At 41.4% G+C, this 24,063-nt stretch overlaps 1 protein-coding gene across 1 annotated transcript in view; it reads right to left on the reverse strand.

Annotated features, from left to right (window-relative positions):
* The window catches only part of NSUN2 (NOP2/Sun RNA methyltransferase 2), a 64,846-nt gene that overhangs the window by 23,212 nt on the left and 17,571 nt on the right, over nt 1-24,063 (reverse strand). Inside the window, exons 8-15 of the mRNA XM_024200693.2 lie at nt 21,721-21,795; nt 19,757-19,887; nt 17,780-17,853; nt 11,596-11,726; nt 10,781-10,877; nt 7,996-8,171; nt 6,625-6,717; nt 5,993-6,128 (exon numbers count right to left, since the gene is read on the reverse strand). Coding sequence (XP_024056461.1) covers nt 5,993-6,128; nt 6,625-6,717; nt 7,996-8,171; nt 10,781-10,877; nt 11,596-11,726; nt 17,780-17,853; nt 19,757-19,887; nt 21,721-21,795 — 913 coding nt within the window. The remainder of the gene's footprint in view (nt 1-5,992; nt 6,129-6,624; nt 6,718-7,995; nt 8,172-10,780; nt 10,878-11,595; nt 11,727-17,779; nt 17,854-19,756; nt 19,888-21,720; nt 21,796-24,063) is intronic.

Here is a 24,063-nt window from a genome sequence, read left to right on the forward strand (position 1 = left end):
GGGAGAGCCCAGGGCTGGGGCGGCAGGAGGTGTGGGTGGGGGGAGAGCCCAGGGCTGGGGCGGCAGGAGGTGCGGGTGGGGGCCAGGGCTGGGGCGGCAGGAGATGCGGGTGGGGGGAGAGCCCAGGACTGGGGCGGCAGGGGGGTGCAGGTGGGGGCCAGAGCTGGGGCAGCAGGGGGTGTGGGCGAGGGAGAGTCCAGGGCTGGGGCAGCAGGGGGTGTGGGCGAGGGAGAGTCCAAGGCTGGGGCAACACAGGGGTGCGGGGGGAGCCCAGGGCTGGGGTGGGGGGCGGCAAAAAAACCTAGAGCTGGCTCTGTCCCTACCATTTATAGCAAGCTGCAGCATGAGGTTTCAGTTCTACACTCCTTCCTCCTCCCTTTCCTGTTAATTGCGGCCAAGGGAATGCTGGGAAATGTAGTTCTTTCCCTGCTCCAGGGCTGGCTCTATAGGCAGGGAGCTAACCAAGGAACTATAGCTCCCAGGGCTCCCTGTTGGTTCTCAGCTCTCATGCTGGATTCTTGCGCCCCTGCAAATTTGCCGCCCCAAGCACCTGCTTGCTTTGCTGGTGCCTAGAGCCGGCCCTGCACATGATACTTCCACAATAGAATAATGTTTTGTGAAGGTACATACATCACTCCTGGTAGCAGCCCTACAAATATTAACTATAGAAACATCTAAATGAGGCTGTGGAGGCTGCCTGTGCCCTGGTTAAATGTGCCCTAATGTTCCCAGGGAGCTGTAAACCGGCCATCTTGTAACTCTATATAACCCAATACCCATCTAGAAATTCTCTGGGTTGAAACTGCCTGACCCTTAGTTGTTGTAGCCATGTTGGTCCCACAGTATTAGAAACAGAAGGTAGGCGAGGTAATATCTATTACCTCATCCACTTTCTCTCTCACTCTTATCAGCAATAGAAAACAAATAGTCTAAGGGATTTCCTAAATGATTCTGTAATATCCAACTGAAAGTGTGGCTTTGGGAAAGAACAGTGATAAACGTATAGATTGATTTAAATGACAATCAAACTGCACCTTAGGAAAATTTAGGTTGCAGTCTGGGAATCAACTTGTCTTTGTGGAAAATTGTGCATGGCAGTCCTGCCGTAAGTGCTTGTAACTTGCTCACCCAACGTGCTGATGTAATTGCCATAAGGAAAGTTGTCTTCATGGATAAATGCAGCAAGGTACTGGAGCTCAGTGGTTCATAAGCCCTGTAAGAACAACCTTAAGATCCCATGAAGGAGAAAGCTGCCACACAGGTGAAAAATTTTAACTTCTTTCAAAAATATTTTCATTAAAGATGAGAAGAAAACACAGGATAATTCTGAATTGAAGGATAAGCTAAAATAGCAGCCAAATGGACATGCAGAGAACTAACTGAAAACTTCAGGTTTTTCAAAGATAAAAGGGTAATCAAGATTATCAACAGTCATCATTTCCATTGGAGAAAGATGCTTTGTGTCAACCAAATAGAAAAAAGTTTCCATTTTGCTGTGTCAATACTCATAGAAGTTTTCCTACTTTCAATCAATAACTTTTGAACATCAACAGAACAAGTTTTCTCCAAATCTGTCAGCCAAATTCTTTCCATGCAGAGAGCTGAAAGATGCCATGACTGGGTGAAAAGTGGTCCTATTGTTCTGGCTGACCAAGTCAGCACACAGTGGAAGAGGAAGCAACTGTTTCCTGAGTTCTGCAAACCAGTGCTGTCTGTGCCATACTGGAACTACCAGAATAACCACGGCTCCATTTTGTTTGATTTTCCTCAACACAAGGGATTAAGGGAATAGGGGTGAGCATAAAGCAGACCCTGAGACCATGGAATCAGAAACACATCCTCTAAAGAACTCAGGTTCTGTCCCCACTTTGAGCAGAAAGACGTGCATTTCTTGTGGTTGGTGGGAATAAATCTATTTGGGGTATGCCCCATTGACCAAACACAGACTTAACGACAGAGTCCTTTACAGTCCTCTTGCGGTTCATCAAAAAATTCCTGCTTAGACAGTCTACCATAAACTGTGAAGAGACGCCAGGTGAACAGCAGATATTGTTAAGTTATGCCAAGTAATACATAAGTTCCATAAAAGGACTGCTTCCCTGGCTCTGCCCTACTTATTCACATGAAATTCTGTTGCAGTATTGTCAATCATATTTCAATATGCTGACCTACAACATGAGAGAGAAAGGATCTGCATGCAAGCCATATTGACTGGAGATCCAGAACATTAATAGGATGTCAGGTAATGCAATGAGACCATTGACCCTGAAATGAGACATCTCTAAAATAACATTGATGCATCTGTGACAATCAACCTTGCAGGAAGTGATGGGGAGAAAGGAATGCCCTTGCAAACTTGCTGCTGATCCTTCCACCAACTGAGGAAATCTGCAGCTTCACATCCATGCTCTGAACTCAGAGGCGATAAAGGGTTTTTAGCCACTCCTGAAGATGCAGCCTTGCCAATGGACTTACCAGAGTGCATGAGGCCATATGACACAACAGGCAAAAAGGCTTGTTCTGTCTGAGGGTTGTTCTGTAGCTGATTGATCAGTTCCAACATGTTGTTGAACCTGGTTTGAGATAGAAACACCTTTGCAACTGTGCAGTCTATGAGGGCCCCAATAAATTCTATTCTTTGAGACAGTCAAGTGAGACAGGCCCTTGTTTATTCTTATGTACTGAATGCTGTCTGATACTTGTCAAGGAGAAGAAACCTGAACTAATCAGTCATTGATATACAGGTAAACCAAGATATTCCTTCAACTTAAATGCACTACAACTACAGCCAGGCACTTCATAAAAGTCCCTGTGGCCATCAGCAAGCCAAAAGGCAGACCCTGCATTGGTAATGCATACTGCCCACTACAAAACACAGGTATTTTTAATGTGTTAGGTGAACCGAGAGCTGCAAACCAATCAAGAGGATACAGGATGGGCAGAAAGGAAGAGAGGGCTACTATCTGAAACTTGAACTGATGCACAAAGGAATTTAGATTTCTCAAGTCTAATGTCAAATGCGAGCCTCCCGATTTCTTGGGAATCAGAAAATATTGGGCATAGAAGCCGTTTGCCCAATGCTAAACAGGGAACTTCCTTGACAGGCCCTAGAGTCAGAAGCAACTGAACCCCTTGCCAAAGTAGACTCTTCAGGAACCCCCTCCCAGGAGAGGGACAAGGAAGGAGGTTGCGGCTACTGGATAGACTAATAACTTTTTTGAATTATTTCCAGCACCCAAAATGGAAAATATTCAAACCCAACTGAAGGAACCGATACCATTTTTTCACCTTTTTACAAGTTGCAGGCAGTGATGCTGGTGTCTGCCATTGTAACTGTGACAGTTCTAAAACAATCTTGTTTATGGGAAAAGCAAGCCCCTCAGATTAGGACATACATAAAATGTCCAATAATTTATGTCCCTTATCTTGGACAGTCTGAATTGGCATTTCAAGTATCATTGCCATTTACCAAAGTTTAATTTATAATCCTGGTAAAGTCAAAGGTGATGAATCAGCTTTATCTGGTAATGAAGGGGATGCGTAAGTTAGGATAATATCAATAGCCTTATGCTAAGTAACATCCTTAGTGAGAAGCCAATGCAGCTAAAAAGCAGAGACCCCAAACTGCTGACATAATTGCGGATACTGAAACACAGACAGATCCTGAGGTGAAGGCGACCTCTCTCTGGAAGCAGATGTTGAAGAGTGTCCGGTGGTGTGTTGATAGGACTACAGGGGCCAATAAGATCAAGAACTTTGACCACATAGATGAAAAAAATGTGGCTAAGGGTTGAATATTAGGCAGAGAGAACTGGCTTAACTTGGCTTAGTTTGCCTTTAATCCTAGTCTGCATCCCCACCTTATATGGATCATAGCATGGCAACCTTGATGAAGATGAGGCATCCTCAGTATCAGAAGACGACGACAGCACAGCTTCATCTCCCAGTTGAGGGGCAGATCCTACAGGACTCCTAAGCAATATCCCCAATGGTCCTGACGTGGACAGCAATGGAGGCGCAGAGGGCAGTCACAGTCAGATCAACTCAGGCTGTGTACATCAGCACTTTGCTGCTCTGCTGGGGACAGATCCAGTTCGAAGGTTTTAGACCTAGATACAGCTGGCAGCAGCAACCTTGGCTCTTTAAAGCACTGCCATGAATGAGTTGGCTCCAAAGCTAACAGCTCTGACTGTGTTGGAGCTGAAGGAAGCAGAGCTGAGGAGCGCAGTGCCACTACTAAGAGAAGCCCTCTGCCTGTTGCTGGAGAAGCAGGCACCAGCAGCCCCAAGATCTTAGAGGCTCTCTCTTTGAGACAAGGGACTTGAGGTAATTTTAGAAGCAATCTCTGAAGAGCAAGGAAGGGGAATCTCTCCTTTCTTTTTTGGAGCAGTTTTAGTAGAGGACTGAGCCTTATGCTACTTCCGGTAATAGGGTTTTTCTGCTATCTGCCCCAGCAGAGGCTGAGGTAACAGTGACCCTCTGAGGCTCAAGCCATGGCAGGAACACTTTTAGCTGACAATTGTTCCAGACTGGGAAGATCCTATCTCCCTTCAGGATCCGAAATAGGTTACATTGATTTTTCTAACAGAGGAAGTTTTAGCCCGTTTTCTTTGAATTTAGCAGACCTTTTCATAAGGGACTTACAATCCCTACATTTTCCCCTAACAAGTCCATCAGCCAGGCAGTAAAGACAATTAGAGTAGAGAACTGTCATTAAGGGGCACAGCAGCCTCACATGACAACACAATTTAAAACCTGGGGAGTTTTGAGCAGACATGAGGAAGTTTCCCTATTGGGAAAAACAAAAAAACCCCAAATAAACTAAAAACCTATCAGATCAATTACAATATACCCTAACTACCAATAGCTAACTATTTACAGGTAAACTAATATACGAGCAGACAAGATGGGACACTATCAACTGGTTCTGACTAACAGTCAAGGACAGTGAAAGGAAATGACGGTTGGTTGGTTGCTCTGCCCTCTTTTATCCCCTCAAGTAGGGTTGCCAAGTGTCTAATCACACAAACCCAAACACCCTTGCCCTGCCCCTTCCCCAAGGCACTGCCCCCACTCACTTCATCCCCCCCTCCCTCCGTTGCTCACTTTCATTGGGCAGGGGGTTGGAGTGCGGGCTCTGGACTGGGGCCAAGGGGTTCAGAGTGTGGGAGGGGGCTCCAGGCTGAGCCTGGGATAGGGGGTTGGGGTGCAAGAGGGGGTGCAAGCTCTGGGAGGGAGTTTGGATGCTCAAGGGGGCTATGGGCTGGGGTGCAGGCTCCAGGAGGGGGCTCAGGGCTGGGGGTTGGGATGTGGAGGGAGTGAGGGGTGTGGGCTCCGGCCGGGCAGCGCAGTGGACCTAAAGCAGGCTCCCTGCCTACCCTGATCCCGCGCCGCTCCTGGAAGCGGTCAGCAAGTCCCTGTGGCCCCAGGCTTTGAGGGAGCAGGTGTGAACAACAGAGACTGCTGACCAAAGTGTTCCAATCTTTGGCGCATAGAGCACATGTGTACTTGACGTGGAACACATATAGACAAGCACTCACAGTAGTAGTTTTGGTTTCAAAGAATCATCATTTTTCCAACAAAAGAAGTTTTGTTTGAGAAGTTCCCAACCAGCTCTACTCCACTGTTACAAATCCCAGGTCATAAGAATAAAATGTATCCATACAAATTCTACTGTACGGTCCTCTCCACTTATTTTATTTTCATTATGCAGGGTGGCACCATCTCCATTTTAAAGAATTCCCTTCCTCCATCTTGTAAAAGTAATATTCCTTCCAGTCTTGGAGGAAACTGGGTACCGAAAATTCAGACAGTCACTTCCTTGACAATAAGGCAAGAGGAAACAAAACACACCCATTCCGACTAAGCGAAGGTCCCAGCAGCAAATAGCTTCTGTAGACAGACATTAGGTTCTGGAGGGATACACAAACAAGTGTCCACACACTGATTGCCTATGGGCCCCATGCTGAAAATCTAAAAATAAGAGTCATACCTTCATTCTCTCACTGTTGTTCAGCAATACATTCCTTAGCTCCTTAGAAACCATGTATAGCTGCCTCTTCTTTCCTTCTTGAGTTCGCGTTAATAAATTCATCTTGGGGAATGAAGGATCCAATGCATAAAACTTCCTGTGGTCATAATATTTATGTTTTGTTTGCCCAAGTTCAAGATTGAGTAAATGACAATTTATTGACTAACCTATTCCCCACAACCCCCTCCTGACTCAGCCACTTAATAGATGGTTTGGCTTCAGAATATCTGAGGTTAATCCATGCACTCGATAGAATCAAAGCATTTTAGAAAATTCACAGAGAAAAAAAATACATTTTAAAAATAAAGTTCAGTTGAAAATTTCCACGCTGAATGCCTTGCCTGCATTCTGAATATATTTCTAAGCTTAACTCCATTTTCATTCTTACTTGGCTATTTCCATTTAAAAGGAAGAGTTATAGTTTTGAGTATGTTCACTTCATCTTAAAATTGAGGAAGCTTGCTTTATGTATGAGCAATAATCTAGATTTTTCCCCCCTCAAGCATTATACTAGACCTATTCACCTGTGGAACTGATCGTGAATTACTTTTGAAACCTTTATTACAGAATAAAATGACAGAATTTCTCCTTACTGGATGGGTGGAAATAATGGATCATCTTCAGAGAGGAACACAAACGGATCTTCTTTAAATCCAAACAGCTTCATTTTCTTAGACGGTGGTGGTCTAGAAGCAAATTCATGTAAATACTTTGTTAAACACTGCAGATTTACTCATTAGTCAATGCTTGTTCTGCAAATAGTAACAAACGTACAAAACCAGGCATTGACATTTTCCCATACTTCACCTAGTATTCAATACTATTCTACAATTTTAATCACTGAAAATTCATAGATGGAGATGGCAGAAGAGAAATATACGGCAGCTGGAAGATGAGCAGAGGCTTATGGAGGGAGCAATTGTGAAGCATGCTGAGAAGTTTTCTCAGATACAAATGGGAAGGCAGGTGGGAGATAAGGCAAAGAGAAGAGGGTCAGGAGCAACAACAGCTCAACTCTTGAAAGTAGTACTGCCCTCCTCAGTAGGGAAGGGAGAAATAATGGACTCTGAAGGAGCCAGAAGAGGCAACTGTTTCCATACTGCTATGATAGGAAATTGATGTAAGAAGCAGTTAGTGCAGATAGGAGGTTGATGTAGTGTGAGTGAAAAAATCAAGCACTGAAGTGTATTAGATGTGATGTAAACCTTTGCTTGCACAGCTAGCACATTGAAATGAAGGGTTTAAAATACCCATAAAATGTTTTTGAAGGTATAAACAAAACCTATGATTCCATAAAATGCAGGTATCGTAATATAGACAATATAGAGTTGGGTGCTCTCATTTTTTACCTATCCATAATCAGTCTCATCACTTCACTACTGAAACCCTTTTCTCCTCCTCATTCTTTTATGCATTCTTCCATGGTGCCTTCTATGCCTAAAACTCCATTCCTATCCTAGTGTACCACAGACCTACTCTCTTCATTTAAGTTCCTCTTTTAAACTCATTTCTTAAAAAGCTCACAAATACCGAGCCATGTCTGCAAAAAAGCATCATCACTCCACTGTTAAAAAGGCATCCTAAGTCAGCACCCTTCCCTCTGGGCTGCCCAGTTATTCAGACCAGTACTTTGAGAATTCAGAGAGTAAGATAATCAAGACTAGAACTGAATCCTCCACTGAGTCTTGTACAGCAAACACACACATTGTCAGCAATGTGTTTGTAAGCTCTTTAAATGTCTTTAGCACCAATCTAAGGACAGGGCAAGGGAAAAGGGCAAAATTAAAGCAAATGATCATGTTATGGAAAGTGCAGTGTGTATTCTATTAGGTCCACTTTTTAAAATTAGACATACAATTTAAGAACTGAACAGAACTGGAGTTCTCCACCGAGCATGGGACTCTTGTGTTAGACACTCAGTTAGGAAGCAAGGACAGGACAGATGCTTAAATGTAGTCTCTTACCCACATACTCCATCTTTCTTGCTTTGCTCACTCTCTACATTCAGCAAATGTTGAGTTTCCTTAGATTCTTCATCCTCAGCATCTGGTGGTTCTTCAACAATTTCTACAGAGCCATCTTCTGTAGCAGGTGCACTCACTGAAACATCTCCTGTTCTCTGTGATAACCTGCGCTGAAGCTGTTCCAGATTATTATGAAGAAAAAGTTAGATACAACTGTTACAACAAAATGCCTACATTATCCCTAAAATGAACATATGCTCAGCTCTCACTAACATTTACATAAAATGTAATTGTATATATTGTAGATAAAGTAGCTCCCCAAAGGTCACGTTACCATTCATTCAAAGATACATGTACTGTATTTGGTCTCTATGCACCCCATTATAGCAGAGCGAGAACTCTGCTATAGTTAAGGTTAAGATCAGCTTTCCATTTAAGCCTCAACTTTTCTAAGTCCTCTAAAGTCTACCCAGTTGTTCAAATTGCCTTGGAGGCAAGAGATACTGTTAGTGGCCCAAATTCTGGGCCATTTGTCAAGCTGTTGGCGGGGGGGGGGGGGGTGTCTGTTTTGAGAAATGTAATCGGAGTAAAGAAGGCACTGAAACTTTTTCTGGAAAAAATTTTTTTTCCACAAGAATGCTTAGGGGGAGGGGAGAGGCAACTAGGGGTGCAAGAGTAGGTGGCAATAGGGGAAGAAGGGTTTGGGTCTCCATTAAGGGATGGGAAGAGGAATGGGGGGGAAGGGGACCTCCGGTAAAGTGGAGGGGGTAGAAATTAAGGAAAGTGGAAAGGGAGAACACAGGAGTGGTTGGAAAATATCAGGAATAGCAGAAACTGGAGGTAGGCATGTCAGTCCTCAACTCTCCCCACTGGTGTGCATGCTAGGATATATGGAAGCCCTAACCCCTCGGCAGGGGGCTGAGCCCCTCTACTTTCTCACTGTGTTTGAGGATCTGGGGAGTGGGAATGAAAGTAACAAATTTAAAGACATAAAATCCAGAAAAGGAATAGTTAAAATATTCCCTGTGTGGGGTGTGGAGGCTGGTCAATCTGTGGGGAAGTGGTACAGTTTGGAGGAGGGGCAGGCTGGGTGCAGCTGGAGCATGGTGGCTGGAAAAGCCTGGCTGAAGCAGGTGCAGCAGTCACAGCTGGAGGTTGGTAGTAGGAGTGAGGGGCCAGCTCAGCATGCAGCTCAGACTATATAACCAAGGTAGTGTGCAGCCATTGAAACTGCAGCTGCTAGGCCTGTGGCATGCAGCAGCATAGGGCATGAGACAGCAAGGAGTAACTTTTTCCATGTTAATGGTTTCTACAGTGCCAACTAATGGCTTAACGGGATGGGAAGGGGTACTGGACATTTTGATGGGGGAGGGGGTACATGTTGAGGGGAATGGTGAGGTGGACGGCAGAAGGAGAGAGGAAGACACACCTGTCTTCTCTCACGCATTGAAAATTATAAAATAACAATATAATAAAACTGTCAAGGTTTTGAGACAGACCATAGATGAAATTTCTCTCACCAGCCCTGTTAGCAACTACACATTGCAAACATTTCAAAGTATGACCATTATCTTCATTCCATTGTAACAACACGTACAGAAGGGGGGACTGAACACTGAGGAATCACATAGCGGCCTAGTGAAGAAACCACTAGACTAAAACTATTTCTAGCTCTGCCACTGGCCTGCTGGGCAAGTCACTTCACCTCATCGTTCCACTTGATTCCCATGAGGAATATTCCCCTCTAAAGAGGTGCAATGTTTTAAGTTAAAGGGACACCAACTTGAAATCTTGTCAGTTTAAAAAAAAAAAAATGTTCTTTCAGTACAGTATCTGCCTTTCTATTTTACTGGGGTTTCACAATCCCCTTTTCCTACTTGTAAAAGGGATTTACAGACTATGGAACCGTAAATACCTTAGGTCAGTGGTTCTCAAACTTTTGTACTGATGACTCCTTTCACATAGCAAGCCTCTGAGTGCAACCCCCCCTTATAAATTAAAAAGGCTTTTAAATATATTTAACACCATTATAAATACTGGAGGCAAAGCAAGGCTGGGGTGGAAGCGGACAGCTTGCGACCTCCCCATGTAATAACCTTGTGACCCCCTGAGGGGTCCCAACCCCCAGTTTAAGAATCCCTGCCTTAGGTGCTTTTGAAAACCTGCTTCTAAATGTTTTCCTTTACCTTCTTGCTGTGTGAAAGGCCCACACAAACAAAAGGGAATTGACAAGCTAGCTGACTGACTACACAAAATAAACAGACAAAACAGAAAAATAATTTTAATTTCTTTCAGTTATAGCAACCTTAGGTATTATTTCTAACAAAGAAATTCAGATAAACGATTTTTCAGTTGATGATATACCTTTAATATACCACATTCCCAATGTGACCCCTATATTTATTTATTTAACAATAATCCTGTAAAGCAGAGTGTTTATCAGTATGAAAAGTATTTATACATCTTGGAAAAGTCATTCTAGCATTGGATCAAGTTCTGGAGTTTTCATGGAATGTTTTTGCAAACAAGTTTCACACTGGAAGGGCCACCACATGAGTTTAATATACAACTAGAAAAAGTTAAGATTTCATATAAATGCATACTTTGTTTCCATAAAATAAAAAAACCTGAACTTTTGCAGTGTTTAAAAAATACTTCACGGAAGGGCATGAAAGACAACTACCTTTACTAACTGTGATTTTTCCAATAATACTCTAAATAGTTTATGAAAGCTTCCAAAACACAATATATGCTGTCATCACCGCTCTTTAAAAAGGAACATTACCTTAGATTGGCGTTTATTCCATGGCATTGGCGATTTTTTTATTAATACAGCCACAAAGAAACCTCCAGTGTTCTGGTGATGTGGCAATATTCTAATGCTGGAGAGGAAAAAAAGTACTTCATAGTCAATACCAGCAATCGGATTTTTATGAAATACTGAAAGAAACATGCTCACATTTACTTTAGTGTAAATGATGTATCTGTTAAAATTAGGAAGATGAAATCATCAAGTTAGAAACAGAGTCTAAATGAAATATTCTAGCTTCCTATAGTGAATTGCATCAGTTGTAAAATATCCTTAGTTTTATATTTGACTAAACTTGAGCATTGATAAAATGAGAATTTTAAATGCTTGATTTTTTTTTTTTTTTTTTTTAAAGATTATTCACTACAAAAGGCTTTCCAATTTGCAAACAACTGGTTGTTTAACTGCACTACTATTTTAATCAAGAGATCTAACAATAATACCTAGCTGTTACATAGCACTTTTCATGCCCTGTATATACTTGTAGTAATTCTGTCAAATTGTAAATGAAGCCAGAATTTGTCCTTATGTTGTCATCAAGTAGTACAATCTTCCTTGAAATCAACCTATAATTATCTCTTACTGCCTTATGTATTTTTAGGGTTCTAATCATAGTATCCAGTTACCAATGCTTATAATGAATACCGCATCCTAGCCACTTAAAAGTTTAGTTCTAGCGCACAATTCATTCCTAAAACTGAACTGCCAGTTACCGCAAGGTGTCTTCACATCACCATAAAAACTAAACCTCAAAATTCCCTATCACATTAAGCCACTCTGGGAAAACTTACCAATGCTCCAGGTTCATTGCTTTTAGTTTTTCTTCATCTTTTATTGGGAACATGGTGGGCCGAATTTGGGTCTGCCTGTTAGAAGGCACGTCCTTCCAGGCTTCAAACCACTGTCCATCTTTTAGCATTACCTGCATGGGAAAATGGGATAATGTCATTTCAGCCTGCAATTTTGCATCACGTAGCAATACGGTGACCAGGTGTCCAGTTTTGGACCGGAACACCTGGTCAAAAAGGGATCCTGGCAGCTCCAGTCAGCACCGCTGACCGTGCCATTGACTGTCCAGTTGGCAGTGCCGCCGCACCGCATAGTGGGGTTGGCAGACTCCCTGCTAGCCTCTGTGCCATGCGGCTCCCAGGTTGGGAAGCAGCCGGCATGTCCAGCTCCTAGCCTTAGGGGCAGCCAGCGAGGTCCACGTGCTTCCCCGCCCGCAGCTCCTACTGGCTGGGTCACGGCACGGGAGGAACTAGTGCAAGTGTGACTCGAGAGCGCTCAGCATGCGGCTGTTGAGGGGTCACATGGCATGCCCCTCTCCCACTGCTGCCCGGCCCCCTTCTCCTCATCTCTCCCCCCATTGCCGGCACCCAGGAGTTTGAGGTATGTGTATCCCTGTCTCCGAGTGCTGGGAATGGGGCTGCACCCCCATCCCCCTTCACTGCATCCCTTCCCATTCTAACCCTCCTGCACTCCCATTCCCTGTCATTGCATCCCTCCCCATCCCAACCCCCACGCCCCCCATCACCCCGTCATTGCATCCCAACCCCCAGCTCTCCTCACTGCATACCTCCCCATCCCATCCTACCACCCACACCTACCCACCCCAGCCCTGTGCCCCTTACAGCGCTCTTCAACCCATCCTCTCCAGCCCCCAGAGCCGCCACCCCTATGTCCTTCACCGCCCACAGCCCTGTACACTATTTACCTCCATATACTGCTGCACTCCCATTATGTCCCTATACATCCTTGGGCCCCCCACATCCTCATGCACCCATAGCCTTCTGCTTCCCCCTGCATCTCCATCCACCCCACATACCCCCACACACCTCCTCCTCTCTCCTTCACTGCCTCCTCTCACCCCTACCCTGCTCTTGTCCTTAGCCTCTTTCCCTCCCAATCCTCTCTCCTCCATCCCCACCCCACCCCCATCTTTTCCTCTCCAGCCCACCCTCCTCCCTTCCCAGCTGGGTGATTTAGGCACCCCTGGAAAAGTGTATGAAAAAGTTTATCTGTGTAGGCAAGTGTGTGCATGCATGCACTGTATGTGTGTAAGAGACTGTGTGTCTTTTTGTAGGGAGGTGTGTGTATTGCCACATGTGTATATACCTGTGTGAATAAAATTTGCAGCCTAACTCTGACTTTTATTCCTTTTGCTGGCTTGCGCAAAAAAACTGATGACATAAAACGTGTATTCATTTCATATCAAGTTTTTAAAAGAAAAGGGAACTCTAAAAGAAATGTATTATTTCTTAAAAATGAATGTTGTTGACTAGTAATTGCAGAAGAGTCAATGTATCATACATTTCTCCCTACCTTTGCCTAGCTACATTATAAACTCTTTGTTGCAGACTCTCTCTTTTTACGTGTATGTCCAGCACTTACCACCCTGGAGCCCTGAACTTAGCTGGGGTCTCTAGGCATTAAGCAACAATTATAATATTAAATAATGTGGAAGTATATGTTTTAGTGCATGCTAGATGTGTACACATGAATACACGTGTGTATCTGCATGTAGGTGTGGGTGTCAGTTTCTACAGATTTATTTATATAGGTATCTGGACAGGTGTGTATTTCTGTTGTTGTGCTCTATGGATTTGTATTTGGGCTTCAGGAGTGGGCCTTTAATGGACCCATTGTAGCTATGATAATGTGTGGTCCTAATTCCATACATAAAATTAAAATAACTTTAGTAGGGCACTCATTGAAGGGGAAAAAACCCCCCAACCACTATATTACACTTAACACTAAGATAACTACTAACGATACTAACAAAGGGAACTATTTACAAAGATAAGAGAATGCTAGGGAGTAGTGGAGAACTTGCTGGCAAGAGACCACTGTTCCAACAACCGTCATGGGCGGTAAGAAGGAACTGAAGGGAGGTCGGGCCGGCAGGGTCTTATATAGAGCGCCATGTCGGAGCCACTCCAGGGGGCTCCACAGCCAGCCCAACGGGTAGCTGCTAGGAAAAAGTTTTCTGACTTCCGTGCACACCCACACACCTAACTGGAATTGATATGAGCAAGCACTCGAAGAACATGGAGCTGGTTATGAAAAATGGGAAGCGGGGAGGGAAAGAATCATGAACATCTTTGTGAAATTTCATTTTTTTTAAAATTACCCTTTTTGACTTATTTGGCTCCCAGCTCTAGTGTCCTGTAACAAATAAAACTTGAACTTAATACATCTGTCAAAACAATAAATATGCCTGTTTGGGCCTTGCAGTGAAAATGAGCAAGAGAGGGTGGGGAAGATCAAGCAACGGAGGAAGGGGAGGGGCAGTGGGCAGAGCAAGGGTGTTCGGTTTTCTGGAATTAGGAAGTTGGCAACCCTATGTAACAACTAAATGGCTGTATCAAGATTACTAGTGCTAGTAGTTCATTTAGGAATAAAATTTGATGTTAATTTACTTGTTAACAAAATACAGGTGGAACACAAAATAATAATGCAGGTTGAAAAACTAACCACATAAAAAAAGGTGGGAAATTCAAAATTCCTGTAGGAACCTTAACTTGGTAATATTAGTCTGAGTATATTTATACAGGATACATTTACCAAGAAAAAAAAAATCATTACATATGTGCAAGGATATCAAGTCAACATTTCTGTAAGAATGGTAACATTTTCCTGACTTGTATGTTTAATTTAATCTCTTATCACATTAATATATGTTTAAGACAAAAAAGGAGTAGCTCTATTCTGCTGAATTAACTGCATATTTCCACATTTGGACAATATCAAAAGTACATAGTTGTGGAACTCCAATGAAGCAACAGCACGAAACCACAACTGCTCGTACAACACTTACAGTTTTATGTTACTCTGTTATCACATATAACATAATAATGAAGGGTTTTTGTACTAAATTTCAGTCACTTATACTTTAAGAATTGTCAAGACTAGCACATGAAGTTGCAACTTCTAAAATTCAGCCATTTTTGAATTAGCCTTGTACAAAACCTGTTTTTCTTGAAGATGTACTTTATACAAATTACTGGACTCAATGTAGGGGTAATCTGGTGAAATTCTAGAGAGTGTTATACAGGTAGTCAGACTGGATTGATCTATTGGTCCGTTCCAGTCTTAAAATCTATGAAAACATACATCACAACAGGTTCTCATTCTCTGGTCCACAGCCCATGGACATGATGGGGTCTCCTTCAGCATGATGTTCTGACATACAGTCAGAAAGGAAACAGCCATGGAAGTACCAAGGAAAGCCTACATAACTCAGCAGAAAAAGCATAAGGTGACCTCTGTTGAATCTCACAACTTTGACCTGAGAGAGTTCTATCCATATTGGTGTGTTGGAATTGTAATGGGCATATTTGAATGAGATATGTTCTCCTCCCCCACATCATGAACAGCTAACTTAAAAGCCACCATAAAGACTGTAGTTTTAAAGGAAGCTAGTTACACCTTTGGACAAACCCGAGCATTAAAAGTTTCAGTGGTAAAGATTTATTTGACAAAATTATGTGCAATGAAAACCAGGAATTTAAAGAGTCTTGCACTTAATCTTTACTGCTGTTTTCACTATCCACAAATGCACTAAAATAAGGCTTAACGTACATTCTCAAGTAGAAGACATGGGTTCGAGACTAGTAAATCTGCCAATATTTCTCTGCATAGTGTTCATGCATTATTTTGAATACACATCTTAATGTTATGGGGAAGATTTCTATCTTGAAATCAATTTTTAGCATAAACATTCACAGAAATGCAGTACATCAGTTAACATTCTTTCTGGATATTTTGCGTCTTGACTGAAGCAGTGTGTGTGTAAACCCTATCTTTTTGCTTATTTAAAAAGTAAAGTATGATCCCACTCAAGGAAAAGCAAAATCTTTTCACTTTGTGCTTTGCTATTTGTGTACAACTATGGATGCTACTTGAACCCCTTTCCATTTATGGTCAAGCTGGAGATGCAACCTAAATAACTAGAATCACGCTCCCAAACCACCATTCTATCCATAAATACATTTCATTGGCCAGGATCCTCTGAGGTAAATACTAAAGCAAGATTTGTTTGTTTTATAAATTTGGCATCCTACGTTACCTCTGTTTTCCTTTTTTTTAGCTTCATCTCTACTTGCAGGCAGGTCTATTTTGCAAATGACTCTGCAGACAGATTCTATTTCATGGCGAAGCTTCGAAAAGTGTGTACTTAAATTGTAAATGCAAAACACAAGATTCCAAATTGCATATGCCATTAACCATTTTGCATTTACTACACAGGTACACATTTTAAGGCTCAGCTTTCAGTGTCAGAAGGGTCAGGAAACTTAAAGCAACCTTCTACGTTTGCTTTCTACTGAAAGAATACAGGCAATCCTTGGATTTACGACACAACTGGCTCCTGAAAATTGCGTCGTAAGTAAAAAGTCGTAAAACTCGGAACCGCAATCCACTCCATTGCAGGACCAAGCATCGTAAAGTCGAAACCAATTGTTGTAAGTCAGATCAGGGTGTCAATTCAGAAATGTTGTAAGTGCTGTTCGTCGTAAGTCGAATGTCGTAAAGTCGAGACTCCCTGTATTTCAATAAGTCTGAAGGACTTGTCCACTTCTTGTCCCTTTTTCCCCCAAGCATCCAGCTCAGCTACAGAGCCTCAAGGATGGATGACTGGCTGGAGCATCCCAGCAGCTAAAAAAGGATGGGAAAGAAGCCAGGTGGCTTCCTCTTGTGACAGATTATAACTTTTCATGCCTAAAGGTAAGAGACAACTTAAAGTGGATCGGACAGGATTATCAACAAAATGGGCGATAGAACTGCCTGAAATGATGAAGTAAAAGCAAAATTAAGAAACATGACGGTGATTTTTTCCCCCTGGGAGACTGTATTAGTGGAGCCTCAAAGATTTGTAGAGTGTACTCTAGCTGGGGAGGATTAAAAACCTTGGTGGCATATTTATTGCTATCATTTAACTTCTTCCAGTTTTATTAGCTTAGGCCAATATCTCAATTTTAGAGCTCTTTGAGTTCCTGCCTGATTTTACACCCAAAGCTGTAAGGTCTGAGGCCTTTTTCTGCAGTAAAAGCAGCAGCAAGAGTGAGAAACAGCAGACATGAGCTAAGTCATATTCTCCCGTTGCATCTAAATTGCATCAAAACAATGTAATACCAGACTGTTAGGCAGGCACTCCTGTCCTAATAGTACTCACCATCTCCAGATAAAGAAACCAAGGGTAAGACGTTTAAAGAAAACTTTGTTTGATATTCTGTCTGGGAAGGAACCATTTAACAGTTGTGATTGTGAAATCTATACTTCTCTATTGTTTGGCCTTTATGGTCCCTACTTCTCTACTGTTTATCTGTATGGTCTCTGTCTGATTCTTTGTTGCAAAACTAATTTCACAAGATTTAAATGAACTAAGATGGTGGGGTCTAACTGGTTCAAGAATGGTTTCATAATGGGCTAGGATTGGTGAAAAACACTGTTTTGTAGTACTTTAGTTTAAAATTATTGGCTAAGGTATAGCTAGGTAGGAACCAAGTTTTAACTATATACACTGGGGTCCAAAGGGACATTCTTTGGAACCTAACTCCAGGATACAGCCCAAGATCAGAGCTGTCAGATCTCAACAACCTGTGGACCATACCATGCAGAAACTAGAGCCCTGGACAATCTAATCTTGACTGGCCATCAAGCAAAGTTCATCTGCCTTATTGGGAGTGGTGAGCATTGTATGCTTAGCGTGTGTATTCTGTTTTGGTAACTGTTACTAAATAGAGGTTAAGGATATTACTGTGTAAGACTCTTTCACTGTTAAAAGGCCCCGCAGAGCCCTGAGTCCACTGAGGAGTAGAGCCCAGAGCCCACAGAGGGGTAAAGTTGGGTCCCTTACTTCCTAAGTACCCAAAAGGAGAGGGTAGGGAGCTGAGAGCCCTAAATTGTGCAGGTAACAAAGCATGCATCAAGACTGGGACTATGGTGTATATCTTTACAGAAATATCTTCCAAATACCTTCCATTGTGTAATCCCTGGCATCCACTTCAAGCCTGGCAACTCAGAAGAGACATCAGCAAGTTCTAAGGCACCTAGAAAGCCAAATATGCAAAAGCAAATAAGTGTTCTTGAAAATATAAACTTCAGGGAAATTGTTTAGAGGTGTACTTCTATGTAACCTTTCAAAACATGGATTTCTATAAAATTATACACCATGTTGGGTAAGATAGAGATACTTATTTTGAAATACATTTTGTACTTCAAGATAACAAAGATGATAAGAAATTACACATCGTTATGAACAGATTTTTAAAAGTCCAATAAGAACTTTAAAGAAGTTTGACAACAGATGAAAGTAAAGGATAAAAAGACAATACTACACAACACTGGCTGTCGAAAATGACTTTATAATTAAATAAAATGCCCATTTTCAACCCTGATAGATTTAAAGTCTGATGCCTCATAACCTAACAGTCCCTCAACAAAATACTATTTCCAGTATTTAACTCATTACTTGGTAAAATGCTTCAAGATGCCCTGAACATGAACAAAATTACATTTTCTATTATTCCTTTAAGTATACTTGAATCATTTACCCATTAAAAAAAAAAAAATCTCACACTACTGATTTTATTATTATTAAATTGCTGCAACTCAGGATTGCTATAAATGAAAGAACAGAGAAAGGTCTTTTTCTTTACTGATTTTCAATTTACTTGCTTTGTGCATTTTATAGTACTTTGTCAGTTTACTCCCCTTTGTCAACCAGTCACCTCTCTTATTTGCACAGGTATTCTAAACAATAATGAAAAGGTAAAAATCTTAAAATAGAAAAACATAATTGTAAACCCCCCAGATTGGCATGGGGTGTCATTTTTCAAAGCTGACTCAATTTGAAGTTAGTCACAAATGTTAAAAGGTCTCCATGTTCAGTAAAACCCCTTGATTTGAACTTCAGTAAAAAGACAGACATTCAAAACCACTGGAAATAATTTGCAAGTGTGCAGTTAGCTGATTCAGTCAGAAAAGAAATGTTTACTTGGGGTGGATCTAGTGTGGATAATAACATAGGTTATAAAAAACTTCATGTGAAAGTCTAGAAATACCTTTACAGATGGGATGAAACTGAGGTGGGATAAAAACCAGAGATGTTAAGTGATTTAGTCAAGGACACAAAAGATGTCAGCAGACTCAGGAATAGAATCCAGGCCTCATAACTCTCAGTCCCCAGACAGAAGCCACTAGAACACAGTTGCCCATGAGCTAGTGTCATTTCCTGATATTTGGTAACATCCCTCAAACAGGCCTAGGCTACTTACTACCAACTACTGCTGCATCTGATCCTCCTCCTACCCTGGTGGTGGGGGAAAATATGGGGTGAAAATTACTTTCCCCACAACTCTGCTGTTTAAGCAAGCTACTGCCCCAATTCTGATCTCTTTCACAGCAGTCTGAGACACTGCTGCCAACCGTGCTCCCTACTGCCAAGCTTAACTTGGCCACAAGACAATATTGGTTCCATCCACCAGAAGCAGACAGTGGCATCCAACTTTAAGGTGGAGCTCTATTTGGAGACTTGGTTATGTTAAAATGGCACATTCTTACTCAACAGTTGTGCTCCATGTATGCTTGCTACAGTGACAAAAATAAATGTTTACTACTTTTTACTCCTGTTGATGCTACCGAGGCAACACAGATGAGTCTGAATGAGTCTTTGGTACATCATTTACAGAACTGTTTTAAGATCCAACAGTTACAGCTATAAAATCTACTAATGCTGATAGGGTGTCTAGACCTCATTTGGTCTAGAGAACTTTTATTACAGCTGTTGATATAAGAGGAGAAAATAAGGCAGCTTCCCCACTGGGAGTTTCTCATCTATACTGCACTCATCCCTGGCATTCTAATCTTCACATCTCCCCCTATTATTGTGAATCAATAAGATTTTAATGTATTGTTCAGTAAATATTCAGCCAAGATATCTCATTTTCTCACCTTCACTTTTTTCCAGCAGGGATGCAATCACAGCTTCATTTTCAACAGGATTCAGTGAACATGTCGAATAGACCATCCTACCTCCTTCTGCCAGTTGTTCTACACCCCGGGTTGCAATCCTTAACTGCAATCTAAAAAAAAAGTGTTTGTCTAAACCATTCAGCAAGACTCCCATTATCCCTTATACAAAACACCCTGTTACAGGTGAAGCTTACTTTAAACCTCAGGGAAAACTTCATCACAGACATTCTAGCTATATTAAATCAGGCATTAAAACAGGACACATAACGTTTAAACACAGAGCTTAATTTCCTCATGCCTCTATTGAATGTGCCTATTACCATAGTATCTGAACGCAGGCAATTTATCTTGGCCACTATCCCTCTCTAGCCCAGGAATTCTAGCATTAAAATCAACAGTATGAGAAGCACTGCCAGCAGAACACAGTTTGGTTAGTGTTGTACTAGAAAGACATATCACACAATACAATAACCTGGATGGCGACGTGCATCCACAATACAACTCTGCCCCTAAAATAAACCCTGTAAACTAATTTATTTCAACTAATAGAATACTACTGTTTCAAATACACTTCCTTAGGTATACTAAACACTGTTAAATTTTAAAGAACTTAGTCAATTAAGCTATTTTCCCAAAAACCTCACCAAAAAATTTCTATGGATTGCAACAATTTGCAGTGTTGAAAAGCAGCATATATAAATCTGTTCAACAAAAAGGTAATACAATGTTTACATATCAAACCATATCTAAATTGAGAGGTTTAGTAAAATTAAATAATTTCAGGTTTTAAAATAAGATTTTAGAAATCTTTGATATTTTTCTAAAAAAAAAAAAAAAAAATTTTTTTACAAAAATGTGATTAACTTAATTCCAGAATTCACATAAACCCTCTACCACCAAACTACAGTGTTAAACAGCCATTTTGATGCATTACAATAGCCAACAACCCAAGTTGTTTATTTGTCAAACAAGGCCAGGGCCAATCTTTTATTCATATTCGTCAGAGATAACAATACAGGGATTTCACCAATATTCATATTTTATTTTACATTAGACTTTTGGTGTACAAAGTGGACGCTGCCATTTTAGGCTTGCACGGTCTTCCCTGCAGCTCCTGCCACCCGCCTCCTATCCAACTAGTTGGCTCACTACCATTACTGTGCCCTCACTGCTAGCAACCCCCTCCCAATGGATTCCCTGCCTTTGCATTAGTTATTTGTAGGGCCCTACCAATTCATTTTGGTCAATTTCAGAGTTATACCATTTTTTAAAGTCAATTTCAGTTTCAGATGTTTACATCTGAAATTTCATGGTGTTGTATATGTGGGGGTCACGACCCAAAAGGGGAGTGTAGGGCGTTGCAAAGCTAGTGTGTGTGTGGTGGTGGGTTGAGGGGGGTAGGAGGGTATTGCAGGATTGCCACCCTTACTTCTGTGTTGCTGCTGGCAGGGACGCTGCCTTCAGAGCCCAGCACAGCCATGGAGGTTCCTGGGGGTTTGACCCAGCCCCAGAGTGGCCCCTGCAGGGAAGAAGTCGTCCCATCCCTCCCTAGCCCCACCGGGACTAACAGTTGGAGTCCAGTGCACTGTAGGAATCCCCCGCTGGGGTACCCACAGCCCTGCCCCTCCCCTATAATAGCCAGATATCACAGGGGAGATCAGATTTCACAGTTCACTATGTGTTTTTCATGGTTGTGAATTTGCAAGGGCTCTAGTTATTTTGGTATTCATAAAAACCAAAAATAATAGGGATGCTACCCTATCCTTAATGTAGACGGCTCCCACATTTGGATGATTATCCCCTTCTCAGAAGAAAGTACAAGGAAATTAGCTGTTTGTGGGGGAAGGGAAAGGTGGCAACACTTCATAATTTCTATTTGTAAAACTGTTACACTGATGACATTTTCTGCAAACATATACAGGAATTATAATATGCACTTTTACCCATGTAGCTGTAAGCTATTTTGTGTTGTCCATTTTTTCCACACATCAATGTTTTTTCTCATGGTTCCATCTCCACTGCAATAGAAGTTTACATGTTAACTCACAAATAAAAGATTTTTATGATCTACATTTAACTCTATGCTGAAAAAATAAGTAAATCCAAAAATGGTGTTTTAACCCATGAGGAGACGATCCATTTTGATACTAACCACAGGGGAGTCATTTTAAGAGGATGCTAAACCCCCAGCAGATTTTGTCTCAGCCTCTAATATCAGCCAACTGTGAGACAAGGGAACAATAATCTGTCTCAGTTATCACCCGGAATTCCCACTAAAAACTGGAACAGTGTGTTTTGGTAGCAATCAAGTTAGACATAGATTTCTCCCTTTTCTAATTATTTCTTTAGGGATTAAAGGCAGTCAGAAGATAAGAAAATTGTGGAATAACTATTTACAGGCAAAAAATTCATTTTTTAAAAAACAAATTAAGTTTTCAAAGTTAATAGTCAAAACACGATAAAGAGGAAAAAAAACAAAAAACAAACAGAAAAAAACCCCCACACATCACTAAACAAGTACTTTCTTTACTATTATTGCAATAGTGCCCAGTCAGGATTACAACCCCATTTTTGCTAGGCACTGAACACATGTAGGAATTCCAATCCTGAACTGAAAAATGTACCATCTAATTTGATTCATATGCTGCTAGATATCATCTTACCCCAGTTACTCACTTCAACACATTCCTTGTAAGCTACCAGACCCAAGAACAGCACTCTGATTCCTACCTCTAAGTTAGGATAAACTGGATCTTCCATCTTGATCCAGTTATTTAGCTCCAAAGTCTCAGAGACGATGCAACCCATCTCTAATCTGAGTGGATTTCCAGCACCAGACTAGTTTTACCAGTTGAGAATCAATCAATCAAGAGATGCGTTCTGAAAGCTCAATAGGCAACAAAACCTTGTAATGCACCCACTGAAATTAATTTCACATACCTAACATGTAAAATCCCAGCCCCAAGTAAGTAAATTAAAAAACTCCCATTGACTTCAATGATGCTAGGACTTCACTCCTTATTTTAATATAAAATAAAATGTGAGAGGTATTCAAAGAGTTAATATTTTTTGCTTAAATTAACTTATTTCAGACTATGCGTTGAGGTTTAACAAAAATGTGACATCATTTACAAGAGCTGGAACTTCATATTGCTATATCACTAGGCTCAAGTAAATTCCTGACAAATGCTTCTTCACGACAAGTACTCTCTTCACTAAAAGAACTCCATTTTGAAGATGATTAACAAAGTTAAAAGTTAAAGGGAAAGTAAAGTAAGTACCATGAAAGTGTCTTGGTTTATTCAGACAAAATGGCTACCATACAGTTCTGGAAGCTGGTAATGTCAAACAGTGCACTGGAAATGAGGTGTACATTTTTCACGGTGAGGGTAATTAACCACTGGAACAATTTATCAAGAGTCATAGTAGGTTCCTTGTAACCAAAAGTGAGAACAAATCATACAGCAGATGGTGATGTGAAAATAGTAGTCTCCATCCCAGTTCCAGTGGACAATAATCCACACAATAAGAAATAACATCTCATCTGTTATTTTTGTTGATACGCTCAATAGAAACATCTAGGCCACTACATACAGAGTCTATATTGCCCCGCCTCGTCCCCCTTCCAGCTTTTTACAACAGAACCAAAGCACACAAGTTGCTTTAAAAGCTTTAAGATGCTGCTGTTCATACTAAAGGACTTCTTTCCAGGCTAAAAAAAAAAGTTTTTTTTTTTTTTTTAATTTAAAGATGCACAATCATAAATATGTGAATGTTCATTAACATACGATACAGGGTAAGGGCACATAAAAAGCTGCTTATTGTAGTGACATTGATTTTTTTCAAGTTCATTTTTAGGTGAAGAGAGCTTTAAATTGAAGCTGCTCCTGCAACTTTTCTCCTTCCCAAGCAGTCAATTAGAGTCAGCGCTACACAGGAAGGCTCTAAGCTATGGCCAGTTAGCCCCAGACACTAATTGGATAAAGAACTGCATTGAGGTCCTGTTCAACAGGCCAGACTTTTCTTCTATACCCCTCTCTCACACAGTGCTGAAGGTGGTGGGGCTTAAAGCCACTCATTTGTCTCATTCTCCATTCACTAAGTGGGATGAGCAGTATACCTGCCCACCACCCATAATGAGCACAAATGAATCCTTACTCTTCAACGTGCATCATCAGCAAAAATAAGAGAGTGAACATAACTTGAAAGGAAAAGTGGCTTGAGTGCCTACAGAACAACTATGAGGACACCAGAGAGAAGACAAAAGGGGAAGGGAGCAAGAGGAA

The sequence above is a fragment of the Terrapene carolina genome, unplaced genomic scaffold, assembly GCF_002925995.2.
Source record: "Terrapene carolina triunguis isolate 2854851 unplaced genomic scaffold, T_m_triunguis-2.0 Scaffold580, whole genome shotgun sequence".
NCBI classification, from domain to species: Eukaryota; Metazoa; Chordata; order Testudines; family Emydidae; genus Terrapene; species Terrapene triunguis.